The 13696-nt window shown below is 50.7% G+C and overlaps 1 protein-coding gene across 1 annotated transcript in view; it reads left to right on the top strand.

The window, feature by feature from the left end:
• The window catches only part of ACACA (acetyl-CoA carboxylase alpha), a 624740-nt gene that overhangs the window by 318149 nt on the left and 292895 nt on the right, over positions 1–13696 (top strand). Inside the window, exons 41-42 of the mRNA XM_073542564.1 lie at positions 8037–8183; positions 12227–12496. Coding sequence (XP_073398665.1) covers positions 8037–8183; positions 12227–12496 — 417 coding nt within the window. The remainder of the gene's footprint in view (positions 1–8036; positions 8184–12226; positions 12497–13696) is intronic.

Genomic DNA, 13696 nt, shown 5'->3' with positions numbered 1-13696 from the left:
TCAGCCTCCGATTTGGAGGCCGGGGTCGATCAGCCTCCGATTTGGAGGCCGGGGTCGATCAGCCTCCGATTTGGAGGCCGGGGTCGATCAGCCTCCGATTTGGAGGCCGGGGTCGATCAGCCTCCGATTTGGAGGCCGGGGTCGATCAGCCTCCGATTTGGAGGCCGGGGTCGATCAGCCTCCGATTTGGAGGCCGGGGTGGCTCAGCCTCCGATTTGGAGGCCGGGGTGGCTCACCCTCCGATTTGGAGGCCGGGGTGGCTCACCCTCCGATTTGGAGGCCGGGGTGGCTCACCCTCCGATTTGGAGGCCGGGGTCAATCAGCCTCCGATTTGAAGGCCGGGGTCAATCACCCTCCGATTTGGAGGCCGGGGTGGCTCAGCCTCCGATTTGGAGGCCGGGGTCAATCAGCCTCCGATTTGGAGGCCGGGGTCAATCAGCCTCCGATTTGGAGGCCGGGGTCAATCACCCTCCGATTTGGAGGCCGGGGTCAATCACCCTCCGATTTGGAGGCCGGGGTCAATCACCCTCCGATTTGGAGGCCGGGGTCAATCACCCTCCGATTTGGAGGCCGGGGTCAATCACCCTCCGATCTGGAGGCCGGGGTGGCTCAGCCTCCGATTTGGAGTCCGGGGTGGCTCAACCTCCGATTTGGAGGCCGGGGTGGCTCAGCCTCCGATTTGGAGGCCGGGGGGTTGATCAGCCTCCCATTTGGAGCCTGTGGTCACTAAGCTTTCGATTTGGCGTGTTGGCCCTTTAAGACTCATTTCGGTGCGCCGGCCCTTTAACAGTCACTTTTGCACTTCGGCCCTTTAAGAGCCAGTTTGGCTCACTGGGCTTCTAAATACACTTTGGCGCACATTCTCTCTCAGGGGCATGTGTCATGTGATGAAGCTAGATTTGCATTTGTGCTGTGGGTTTCGCTTTAAGAGCTGATATTATGTGGCAGAAGCTCTGTTTTGGAGATGTCATGTGACGTTCGTAGGCGTTGGCATAGTAACTGGTTCTGCCTGCGCATATCAATGAGCTCAACTGCCATTTCAATCGCCTCAGAGCACGTTTTGCCATTTCCCATTCAAATGCATTGGAGACAGTGCATTCCAATGACGGGAAAAAAAATTTTCAAACGCAAATTGCGCAAAAACTACAAATCTGATCGACACGAAAAATACTTAGCACACCTCTCATGGGCGCTGGCTTCGAAACGACACCTCAACGGAGTCTGTGCGTGTAGCGGTTCGGGCTGTATTAATTGCAGAAATCAACTTAATAATAAGAAGAAGAAGAATAAGTTAGCAGCGTTCGGATTACAATATAGTGGTTTTTTCAAACCACTATAACTAGATGTGTATTTCCTGAAGGAAGTACAGATAGTGGTTTGAAATGGTGCCCAGGCTGCCCCTTTAAGAGAGACTTGCCTGATGCCCCTGCAAGACTTTCAACTCAGGATCCGTTTTAACTGTGGGTGCCTCTCAGGGGCCACTTTGGCCCCAGGGTCCGATTTTGTGGGTGGGTCCCCTCAAGGCCCGATTTGTGGGTGGGGTGGGGCCCCTCAGGGTCCGATTTTGTGGCCGGGGCCCCTCAAGGTCCGATTTGGTGGGTGGGGCCCCTCAGGGTCTGATTTGGTGGGCGGGGCCCCTCGGTCCGATTTGGTGGGTGGGGCCCCTCAGGGTCCGATTTTGTGGCCGGGGCCCCTCAGGGTCCGATTTGGTGGGTGGGGCCCCTCAGGGTCCGATTTTGTGGGTGGGGCCCCTCAGGGTCCGATTTTGTGGCCGGGGCCCCTCAGGGTCCGATTTTGTGGCCAGGGCCCCTCAGGATCCGATTTGGTGGGTGGGGCCTCTTAGGATCCGATGTGGTGGGCGGGGCCCCTCAGGGTCCGATTTTGTGGCCGGGGCCCCTCAGGGTCCAATTTTGTGGTCGGGGCCCCTCAGGGTCCGATTTTGTGGCCGGAACCACTCAGGGTCCGATTTGGTGAGTGGGGCCCCTCAGGGTCCGATTTGGTGGGTGGAGCTCCTCAGGGTCCAATTTGGTGGGCGGGGCCACTCTTAGTCCGATTTAGTGGGTGGGGCCCCTCAGGGTCCGATTTTGTGACTGGGGCCCCTCTGGGTTCAATTTTGTGGCCGGGGTCTCTCAGGGTCCGATTTTGTGGCCGGGGCCCCTCAGGGTCCAATTTTGTGGTTGGGGCCCCTCAGGGTCCGATTTTGTGGTTGGGGCCCCTCAGGGTCCGGTTTTGTGGTTGGGGGCCCTCAGGGTCCTGTTTTGTGGCCGGGGCCCTTGAGGGTCTGATTTTGTGGTTGGGGCCCCTCAGGGTCTGATTTTGTGGCCGGCGCCCCTCTGGGTTCAATTTTGTGGCCGGGGTCTCTCAGGGTCCAATTTTGTGGTTGGAGCCCCTCAGGGTCCGATTTTGTGGCCGGGGCCCCTCAGGGTCCGGTTTGGTGGGCGGGGCCCCTCAGGGTCCGATTTTGTGGTCGGGGCCCCTCAGTCTGATTTTGTGGGCAAGGCCCCTCAGGGTCCGATTTCGTGGGCGGGGCCCCTCAGGGTCGGATTTCTTGGGTGGGGCCCCTCATGGTTCGATTTTGTGGCCGGGGCCCCTCAGGGTCCGATTTTGTGGGTGGAGCCCCTCAGGGTCCGATTTTATGGGTTGGGGCTCAGGGTCCGATTTTGTGACTGGGGTCCCTCTGGGTTCGATTTTGTGGCCGGGGTCTCTCAGGTCCGATTTTGTGGTCGGGGCCCCTCAGGGTCCGAGTTAGTGTTTGGGGCCCCTCAGGGTCCGATTTTGTGGCCGGGGCCCCTCAGGGTCTGATTTAGTGGTTGGGTCCCCTCAGGGTCCGATTTGGTGAGCGGGGCCCCTCAGGGTCCGATTTGGTGGGCGGGGCCCCTCAGGGTCTGATTTGGTGAGCACAGCCCCTCAGAGGTCGATTTGGTGGGCGGGGCCCCTCAGGGTCCAATTTGCTGGGCGGGGCCCCTCAGAACCCGATTTATTGAGCGGGGCCCCTCAGAGTTCAATTTGGTGAGCGGGGCCCCTCAGGGTCCGATTTGGTGGGTGGGGCCCCTCAGGGTCTCATTTTGTGGCTGGGGCCCCTCAGGGTCTCATTTTGTGGGTGGGGACCCTCAGGGTCCGATTTTGTGTCCGGGGCCCCTCAGGGTCCGATTTTGTGGTTGAGGCCCTTCAGAATCCGATTTGGTGGGCGGGGCCCCTCAGCGTCCGATTTGGTGAGCGGGGCCCCTCAGGGTCCAATTTGCTGGGCGGGGCCCCTCAGAACCCGATTTATTGAGCGGGGCCCCTCAGAGTTCAATTTGGTGAGCGGGGCCCCTCAGGGTCCGATTTGGTGGGTGGGGCCCCTCAGGGTCTCATTTTGTGGCTGGGGCCCCTCAGGGTCTCATTTTGTGGGTGGGGACCCTCAGGGTCCGATTTTGTGTCCGGGGCCCCTCAGGGTCCGATTTTGTGGTTGAGGCCCTTCAGAATCCGATTTGGTGGGCGGGGCCCCTCAGCGTCCGATTTGGTGAGCGGGGCCCCTCTGAGTTCGATTTTGTGAGCATGGCCCCTCAGGGTCCGATTTGGTGGGCTGGGCCCCTCAGGGTCCGATTTGGTGGGCGGGGCCCCTCATGGTTTGATTTGGTGGGCGGGGGCCACTCTGGGTCTGATTTGGTGAGCGGGGCCCCTCAGCGTCCGATTTGGTGAGCGGGGCCCCTCTGAGTTCGATTTTGTGAGCACGGCCCCTCAGGGTCCGATTTGGTGGGCTGGGCCCCTCAGGGTCCGATTTGGTGGGCGGGGCCCCTCATGGTTTGACTTGGTTGGCGGGGGCCACTCTGGGTCTGATTTGGTGAGCTGGGCCCCTCAGGGTCCGATTTTGTGGTTGGGGTCCCTCAGGGTCTGATTTTGTGGGTCGGGACCCTCAGGGTCCGATTTTGTGTCCAGGGCCCCTCAGGGTTCGATTTTGTTGTTGGGGCCCCCTCAGAATCCGATTTGGTGGGCGGGGCCCCTCAGGGTCCGATTTGGTGGGCGGGGCCCCTCAGGGTCCGATTTGGTGAGCGGAGTCCCTCAGAGTTCGATTTGGTGAGCGGGGCCTCTCAGGGTCCAATTTGGTGGGTGGATCCCCTCAGGGTCCGATTTGGTGGGCGGGGCCCCTCAGGGTCCGATTTTGCGGGTGGGGGCCCTCAGGGTCCGATTTTGTGGCTGGGGCTCCTCATGGTCCGATTTTGTGGCCGGGACCCCTCAGGGTCTGATTTTGTGGCCGGGTCTACTCGGGTCTGATTTTGAGGGCGGGGCCCCTTAGGGTCCTATTTTGTGGTTGGGGGCCCTCAGGGTCCGATTTTGTGGGTGGGGCCCCTCAGAGTCCGATTTGGTTGGCAGGGCCCCTCAGGGTCCTATTTGGTGGGCAGGGCCTCTCAGGGTCCGATTTTGTGGGCGGGGCCCCTCAGGGTCCGATTTTGTGGGCGGGGCCCCTCAGGGTCCGATTTGGTGGGCGGGGCCCCTCTGGGTTCGATTTTGTGGCCGGGGTCTCTCAGGGTCCGATTTTGTGGTTGGGGGCCCTCAGGGTCCGATTTTGTTGGTGGGGCCCCTCAGAGTCCGATTTTGTGGGTGGTGCCCCTCAGAGTCCGATTTGGTTGGCGGGGCCCCTCAGGGTCCAATTTGGTGAGCGGGGCCTCTCAGGGTCCGATTTTGAGGGCGTGGCCCCTCAGGGTCTGATTTTGTGGGCGGGGCCCCTCAGGGTCCAATTTTGTGGGTGGGGCCCCTCTGAGTTCGATTTTGTGGCCGGGGTCTCTCAGGGTCCGATTTTGTGGCCGGGGCCCCTCAGGGTCCGATTTTGTGGTTGGGGCCCCTCAGGGTCCGGTTTTGTGGTTGGGGCCCCTCAGGGTCCGGTTTTGTGGTTGGGGCCCCTCAGGGTCCGATTTTGTGGCCGGCGCCCCTCAGCGTCCGATTTTGTGGCTGGGGCCCCTCAGGGTCCGATTTTGTGGCTGGGGCCCCTCAGGGTCCGATTTTGTGGCCGGGGCCCCTCAGGGTCCGATTTTGTGGTTGGGCCGCTCAGGGTCCGATTTTGTGGCCGGGGCCCCTCAGGGTCCGATTTTGTGGGTGGGGCCCTCAGGGTCCGATTTTGTTGGTTGGGCCCCTCAGGATCCGATTTTGAGTGTGGGGCCCCTCAGGGTCCGATTTTGTGGCCGGGGCCCCTCAGGGTCCGATTTTGTAGTTGGGGCCCCTCAGGGTCTGATTTTATGTCCGGGGCCCCTCAGGGTCCGATTTTGTAGTTGGGGCCCCTCAGGGTGCGATTTTGTGGGTGGGGCCCCTCAGGGTCCGATTTTGTGGCCGGGGCCCCTCAGGGTCCGATTTTGTGGGTGGGGCCCCTCAGGGTCCAATTTGGTGGGTGGGGCCACTCTGGGTCTGATTTGGTGGGCGGTCCACTCTGGGTCTGATTTGATGGGTGGGGCCACTCTGGGTCCAATTTGGATGCCAGGGTTGCTCAGCCTCCTTTTTGTAGGCCAGGGTCTATCAGCCTCCGATTTGGAGCCTTGGGTCACTCAGCTTTCGATTTGGCGTGCCGGCCCTTTAAGACTCATTTTGGTGCGCCGGCTCTTTAAGAATCACTTTGGCGCATCGGCCCTTTAAGAGCCAGGGTGGCTCACTGGGCTTCTAAATCCACTTTGGCGCACATTCTCTCTCAAGGGCATACGTCATGTGATGAAGCTAGATTTGCATTTGTGCTGTGGGTTTTGCTCTAAGAGCTGATATTATGTGGCAGAAGCTCTGTCTTGGAGAGGTCATGTGACGTTCGTAGGCGTTGGCATAGTAACTGGGTCTGCCTGCGCATATCAATGAGCTCAACTGCCATTTCAATCGCCTCAGGGCATGTTTTGTCTATAGCAAAATTTCCCCATTCAAATGCATTGAGACAGTGCATTCCAATGACGGGAAAAAAATTTTTCAAACGCAAATTGCGCAAAAACTACAAATCCGATCGACACGAAAAATACTTAGCATACCTCTCATGGACGCTGGCTTCGAAACGACACCTCAACGGAGTCTGTGCGTGTAGCGGTTCGGGCAGCATTAATTGCGGAAATCAACTGGAAAATAATAAGAAGAAGAATAAGTTAGCAGCGTTCGGATTACAATATAGTGGTTTTTTCAAACCACTATAACAATAATCACATAGATCATAACAGATACAAAGAGGAATGAGGACCCTGCTCACAAGCTTACAGTCTATGAGGAAAGAGGTAGACACGAAAGGTGGGTGGTAACAGTTGCAAGCTATTGTTACTGCTGAACATCTGATTACAAAGGGAAGTAATCATGATGCATCTTTCATCAGCTGCATTGTTATTTTAAATCGACCACTGCGTCTAAGTTTCACAAGTTTGCCAAGTTTGTGGCAAGATGGTTTCCATCTACCATTGGGGAGTCATCTGATTTGACTCCAAGTTTGTTCTGAATGAGGACAATGACCCCCAACATACAGCCATTGTCTTTAAGATCTATCATGGAAGTGAAGATAAAACATCAAATTTGTCTGTAAATACATGAGAAGACAGAAGTATTTGTGTGAGCCTACATCCACAAGAGATCTGTGGTTAGTTTTTCAAGATGTTTGGAACAACCGCCCTGCCAAGTTGCTTCTAAAACTGTGTGCAAGTGTATCTAAGAGCATTGATGCTTTGATGCAGTTTTAAAAGCAAAGTGTGGTTGTACAAAATGTTACCATATATACTTGAGTATAAGCTGACTTGAGTATAAGCCAAGGCACCTAATTTTACCACAAAAAGCTGGGAAAACTTATTGAGTTGAGTATAAGCCTGGTATGCATTGTCCCTTCATCCCCATCCTGGTCTGCATGGCCCCCTAATCCCCATCCTGGTCTGCATGGCCCCCTCATCCCCATCCTGGTCTGCATGGCTCCCTCATCCCTATACTGGTCTGCATGGCTCCTCATCCCTAGCCTGGTCTGCATGGCTTCCTCATCCCTATCCTGGTCTGCATGGCTCCTCATCCCTAGCCTGGTCTGCATGGCTCCCTCATCCCTATACTGGTCTGCATGGCTCCTCATCCCTATACTGGTATGCATGGCTTCCTCATCCCTATCCTGGTCTGCATGGCTCCTCATCCCCATCCTGGTCTGCATGGCCCCCTAATCCCCATCCTGGTCTGCATGGCCCCCTCATCCCCATCCTGGTCTGCATGGCTCCCTCATCCCTATACTGGTCTGCATGGCTCCTCATCCCTATACTGGTATGCATGGCTTCCTCATCCCTAGCCTGGTCTGCATGGCTCCTCATCCCTATCCTGGTCTGCATGGCTCCTCATCCCTATCCTGGTCTGCATGGCTCCTCATCCCTATCCTTGTATGCATGGCTCCTCATCCCTATCCTTGTATGCATGGCCCCCTTCAGAAACACATATATAAAAAAAAATAAACCACCATACTTACCATCTCTGCATTTCCTCGCAGCGTCTTGTCACGGTGCCAGTAGCTGCAGCTGTGGAGTGATCATGTGTGCCCGCTACTTAACGGAATGAATGTTCATTTACTTAAGTAGCGGGCACACGTGATCACCCGGCCGATGCAGGAAGCCGGCGGCTGCGACTACTGTGCCCGCTATTACAGAGAAATTAATATTCACTTCCAGCGCAGTGAATACTCATTTCTCTTTAGCAGTGGGCACAGGCTTTAGCGGCAGTAGCTGGCTCCTGCCTTCTGTGATCCGCTGCTCCGCTGATGCCGCTCCCTCTCCGTCTTCTGGGACCCTCACTCAAGCATGAGCCGAGGGGGGCTTTTTCAGGACAAAAAATGTGCTGAAAAACTCTACTTATACTTGAGTATATGCGGTAATTTGATTTGCATGTCTCTTTAGTTCATTCACTTTGCATTCTGTTGATAAAAATAAACTATAAACACTTCTAGTACTTAAAGCATTCTTCTTTTCTTGCAGTATTCTTTCCACACCTACCTAATACGCGTGCACAGCACTGTAATATATAGATGGATACATACATAAATAGAATGAATATCTCAAAAATTGTATTTGCTTATTTACCAATAGGCTTTAATCAAGTTGTGGGAGTCAATGGATGCAACTGTCGATATTCCAAAGAGTCCTCTGCCGTCCGATGTTCTTATTTATACTGAGCTGGTACTGGATGACCAGGGCCAGTTGGTACACATGAATCGGCTTCCTGGAGGTAATGAGGTAATCATATTTTTAGTTCTTTCAACATATCTCTAATCTATCTATAAATGGTGCTATAATGTATCCTGACAAACAGGTTATCAGTTGGATAAAAAAATAAAATACAAACTCTGAAATTATTGAAAAAAATTCAAGAGCCTATTTATAATAAAGAAAAGGTTTATTAAGAAACATCAACATAATAGGAATCTTACTAAACTACTGAAGGATAATTAATCTGTATACATACAGTTCCTACACCCTGCAGGTTACCTGTGTCAAAATAATGCCCATAAAACTTACCTTACAAGAGAATTGCTAGCCTGAGAGAATACTGTGTATCATTCTCTTTTGTCGGATATGAAATACCTATGTTATTTTGTGCGACTGGCAACTAAAAGACAGACAGATTGCTAAAATTTGCCATATTGGATTGTTTGCTGCTACCATATGTTTGGATGGTCGATGGAGCTCCTCTCGGAGACTGGGGGGCAGAAGAGACAGGGGAAACATCACTACTCCCTCTCACCTCCCCTTGGAGACCCTGATCCCACCCTATGTTATGATCGTTTTCATTATTGTGTCTTAACTATTAGATGGGTTAACATTTTGCGAAGAAAATTGAGATCTGGTTGTTCAAAGACTAACAGTAATCTGTACTCCAGCAGTTGTAATAGACGGATACAGGTAGTTTAATAGTTTTTTAAGCTTGAAGGCAGACTTAAAGGGAAGGTGACATCCCAAAAAAAATTTTTCAGCATTTGAAAAAATGTAAAGAAATAATGTTTACATTTTCTTAAAAAATATTATCATTTGTTTTTAATTTTGTAAAATATGAAAAATAATTTTAAAAAGTTTGGCATTTCCACTTGTTAATACTAGGGGGAGCAGCTACTGAAGTTTGGCACAAAAACCGAGTGCAACTAGCTCACATTACTGCACTGGAGTAAATATGGGCGGAGTCTGCTGACATGGATGTGGTGTCACTCCTCTCCTCCCCTTCTGGGTGTTTGCTAAGAGAAAAGAGGATGACATTTAGGAACACAGTGAGCAGCCATTTTGATGGGGCCTGCAAAGTTACTGACGGTCTTTGCATGTAAAGTATGCATCAGAACAGGTCATCAATCAGCCAAAATGTTTCCTGGATTTCTGTGGAGCAGACAAGCAGACGGTCCATCCATGTGTATAAAACACAGCACTCTATGTACAATCCCTGGCACTGAACAGGGTGCCCCCCATAGACCAGCACGCTGCTCTCCTGAAATACTCTGTGCTGCTGTCACCCTGCTCCTTCCACCATATATCAGGCCCCTGTCGCCTCGCTTTCACACATCGCCAGGACAGGATCTGAGGAGAGGAATGGGGTCTTCGGTCACTGAGGATGGCAGGCAGCAAGGATTCTGGGAGCAGGGTGACAGCAGCACAGAGTATTTCAGGAGAGCAGTGTGCTGGTCTATGGGGGGCACAGAGGGAGATATATGGTGGAGGAGCAGGGTGACAGCAGCACAGAGTATTTCAGGAGAGCAGTATCACACGGGATAGGATTAGATACACGGCTCAGCAGTCAGTATCACACAGGATAGGATTAGATACACAGCTCAGCAGTCAGTAGAACACAGAAGATTAGACACATGGCTCAGCAGTCAGTATCACACAGGATAGGATTAGATACACGGCTCAGCAGACAGTATCACACAGGATAGGATTAGATACACGGCTCATCTGACAGTATCACACAGGAGAGGATTAGATACATGGCTCAGCAGGCGGTATCACACAGGGTAGGATTAGATACACAGCTCAGCAGACAGTATCACACAGGATAGGATAAGATACACAGCTCAGCAGACAGTATCACACAGGATAGGATTAGCTACATAGCTCAGCAGTCAGTATGACACAGGATAGGGTTAGATACACGGCTCAGCAGACAGTATCACACAGGAGAGGATTAGATACACGGCTCAGCAGTCAGTATCACACAGGATAGGATTAGATACACGGCTCAGCAGACAGTATCACACAGGATAGGATTAGATACATGGCTCAGCAGACAGTATCACAGGATAGGATTAGCTACATAGCTCAGCAGTCAGTATCACACAGGATAGGGTTAGATACACGGCTCAGCAGACAGTATCACACAGGATAGGATTAGATACATGGCTCAGCAGTCAGTATCACACAGGAGAGGGTTAGATACACGGCTCAGCAGACAGTATCACAGGAGAGGATTAGATACACGGCTCAGCAGACAGTATCACACAGGATAGGATTAGATACACGGCTCAGCACACAGTATCACACAGGAGAGGATTTGATACACTGCTCAGCACACAGTATCACACAGGAGAGGATTTGATACACGGCTCAGCAGGCAGTATCACACAGGATAGGATTAGATACAGGGTTCAGCACACAGTATCACACAGGAGAGGATTAGATACACGGCTCAGCAGGCAGTATCACACAGGATAGGATTAGATACACGGTTCAGCAGTCAGTATCACACAGGAGAGGATTAGATACACGGCTCAGCAGTCAGTATCACACAGGATAGGATTAGATACACAGCTCAGCACACAGTATCACACAGGAGAGGAATAGATACATGGCTCAGCAGTCAGTATCACACAGGAGAGGATTAGATGTCCAGCAGATTGCCAAGTGTTTTGAAACAGCAGGGAGCAGCTCCTCCTATGTTTTGCAAGAGCAGGGGCTGCAGCTGGTCGGGTGTTTTGGAAAGAGCAGCTCGGCCTCCAGCAGCTCGTCCTGGTTCCTCTCCTGCAGCTGGTATGTGCAGAGTGAACATCCAAGCCATTATGCTGGAACAGTACAGCATCCATGGCTTGCAATAGAGTGTAAATGGAGCTAAAAGGAAAGCACTGGGCTCTAATAAGATGGCGCCTGTCCACACCTACAGCTGTGAATTGAGCTGCACACAGAGGCGTGGCCAGTTCACTCCTGATGCAGCTGCAATGAAAGAGATAGGGGTCGGCAGCTGACTATTATCTCTTATGCCCAGGGACTGCCGTAAATGAGCATGGAAAGTGTCGTTCAGCAGCCAGAGAGGTAAGATGGCAGCCCCCAGTGGCTGCATTACTACAGAAAAAAAAAAATCCATACACACCACTGAGTCAAGCTTAGGGGACAATATCTTTTTATACTATTTTCTTTTTTACATTAAATTATGAAAAAACACGGCACCTTCCCTTTAAGCGATATTCCTATCTCCAAGATCCTATCCCAATGTGTAGTAAGTGTAATGATTAATCGCATTAGCAAATACCTCAAGTAAGAAATGAATAGTTCTTCTGATTCACCGTGTCACTTACCCCATGTGCAGGCATTGCAGTAGCTTAGGTGGTTGTAACCCTGGATACTTAAGCTACTGCAATGCCTGCACATGGGTTCATAAGACCTATACTACATTTCTAATTGGAGTTATTTGATATTATTATTACACCTACTACACTTTGGGATAGGATCTTGGAGATGGATATACCCTTTTAAGTCCACAAGCTCAGCCTATAGCATAACATGTCAAACAAAGCATTATGAAACAAAAATCAGCTGAATAAAGTAGAATTTTGTAACCACCAATAAAGAAAAGGAGAGATGATGTCATGAAGAACTGTCAGATTGAAGATGAAATGCAAGACGACCCAGGAGTCTCACAGAACTGGAGGAATTTACCAAGGAAGAATGGATGAAAATCCCCCAAACAAGAAATGAAAGACTGTCTGGCTACAAAAAGCGTTTACAAGCTGTGATACTTTCAAAAGCGGGTGCTATTATGTTATAATCATGCAGGGTGCCCAGAGTTTTGCATCGACCCATTGTCTTTATTATAATTTGTAAAATGTAAGAAATCACAATATATTTTTTGGCTAAAATACAAAGGAAATGTGTCAACTTTAACTTTAGGCCTGTTGACAACAACAGTAATTTTAACCTGGGGTGCCCAAACTTTTACATGCCGCTGTATAAGTGTAGATCTATGTACATTTCCAATTAAAGTTAACATATATGTAAGAAATTTACGGTACTTACTTTTTCCACAGATTGGGATGGTGGCATGGAAAATGACATTGAAAAGCCCAGAGTATCCAGATGGCAGAGACATTATTGTAATAGGGAATGACATTACATACAGGATCGGGTCGTTTGGGCCTCAGGAAGATTTGTTGTACCTCCGAGCCTCCGAGCTCTCCAGATCACAAGGGATTCCACGTATATATGTTGCAGCCAACAGTGGTGCAAGAATAGGATTGGCGGAAGAGATACGACATATGTTCCATGTTGCATGGGAAGACGCTACAGACCCTTATAAAGTGAGTGTGTGTCATGGCATGGCAACATTCTCTGCCTCCTCATTCCTTCTGTAGCTTTGGAGTTGAGATTGTTTGTAATTCATTGTTTGTCTAAATTTCTAGTAGCTTGGACACTTAAGGGGTTGTCCGATACTTTTATATTGATGGCTATATTACCAGATTGGTGAGGGTGTGACACTCCACCGAACTGGCATTGATGACCTATCCTAAGGCTAGGTGCAGATGACCGTGTATTCTTCCATCCGAGAGATTATGCTATTCATCCTCTGCTCAGAGTTTGATCCCATTCTCTCAGATGAGGAGAAGATGGAGGAAAAAAATATCTCCATCTTCTCCATTCTGTCAGTCCGTGGAAATCGTACCGCTCTCAGCCATCCAAGTGCAGTCCGATGACTTCCATAGACTCACTGATTTGCAAGGCCGAGTGCAATCCACATATCAGATCAAACTAGGGCATGCAGCAAATGTTTCCGGTGCGGACTGATGAAAAAATCTGACACGTGCACGGCCCCATAGAGTGACACAGGTAAGTGTGCAGTACAATGATATGTCAAATCTAACTCCGACCGATAATACGGTGGTGTGACCGAGCACTCAGGATAGGACATCAATATTAAACGGACAACATCTTTAATATGAAAAGTGAAAGATACCAACTGTCTTTATTCTGAGGGAGGGAAGGAGGTTTTTTTTATTGTAGGCTTGTGTCCCAGTGCTTAAAAGATTTATCCTATCTCTTTCATGGGTGTCTGAGATGTAAATATTCCCTTAAAGGGAACCTGTCAGCAGGATTGTGCTCAGTAACCTACAGACGCTGTCACGTGGACTGCACCATATTTTTCGAGCACAACAAAGACACTCAGCACGTTTGCTCATCACACCCGATCACAATCACAATGCTCTGGAACACTCAGATTTTTAAACCTGTTAGAAAATAATCATTGTGCAGTTAGCAGTCAGTCATTTTAAGGTCATTGGATCAATTTTTAGCGCTGTACTGACCTACAAAAAGTAGAACTATAAATATGAGCTTAAAGGGAACCTGTCCGCAGGATTGTGCACAGTAACCTATAGACAGTGTCAGGTCGGCGCCGTTATACTAATTAAAATGGTACCTGGGTGATGAAATCCGTCTTGTGGTTGTTGTTTAATCTTTATTTTCAGTTTTCTTATTCAAAATTTAATTGTTTTATAATACAC

This window comes from Dendrobates tinctorius, unplaced genomic scaffold (genome assembly GCF_039654945.1).
Source record: "Dendrobates tinctorius isolate UK_male_01 unplaced genomic scaffold, ASM3965494v1 ptg000127l, whole genome shotgun sequence".
NCBI classification, from domain to species: Eukaryota; Metazoa; Chordata; class Amphibia; order Anura; family Dendrobatidae; genus Dendrobates; species Dendrobates tinctorius.
Note: the sequence above shows the minus strand (reverse complement) of the source record. Positions and strands in the feature narration are given on the sequence as shown.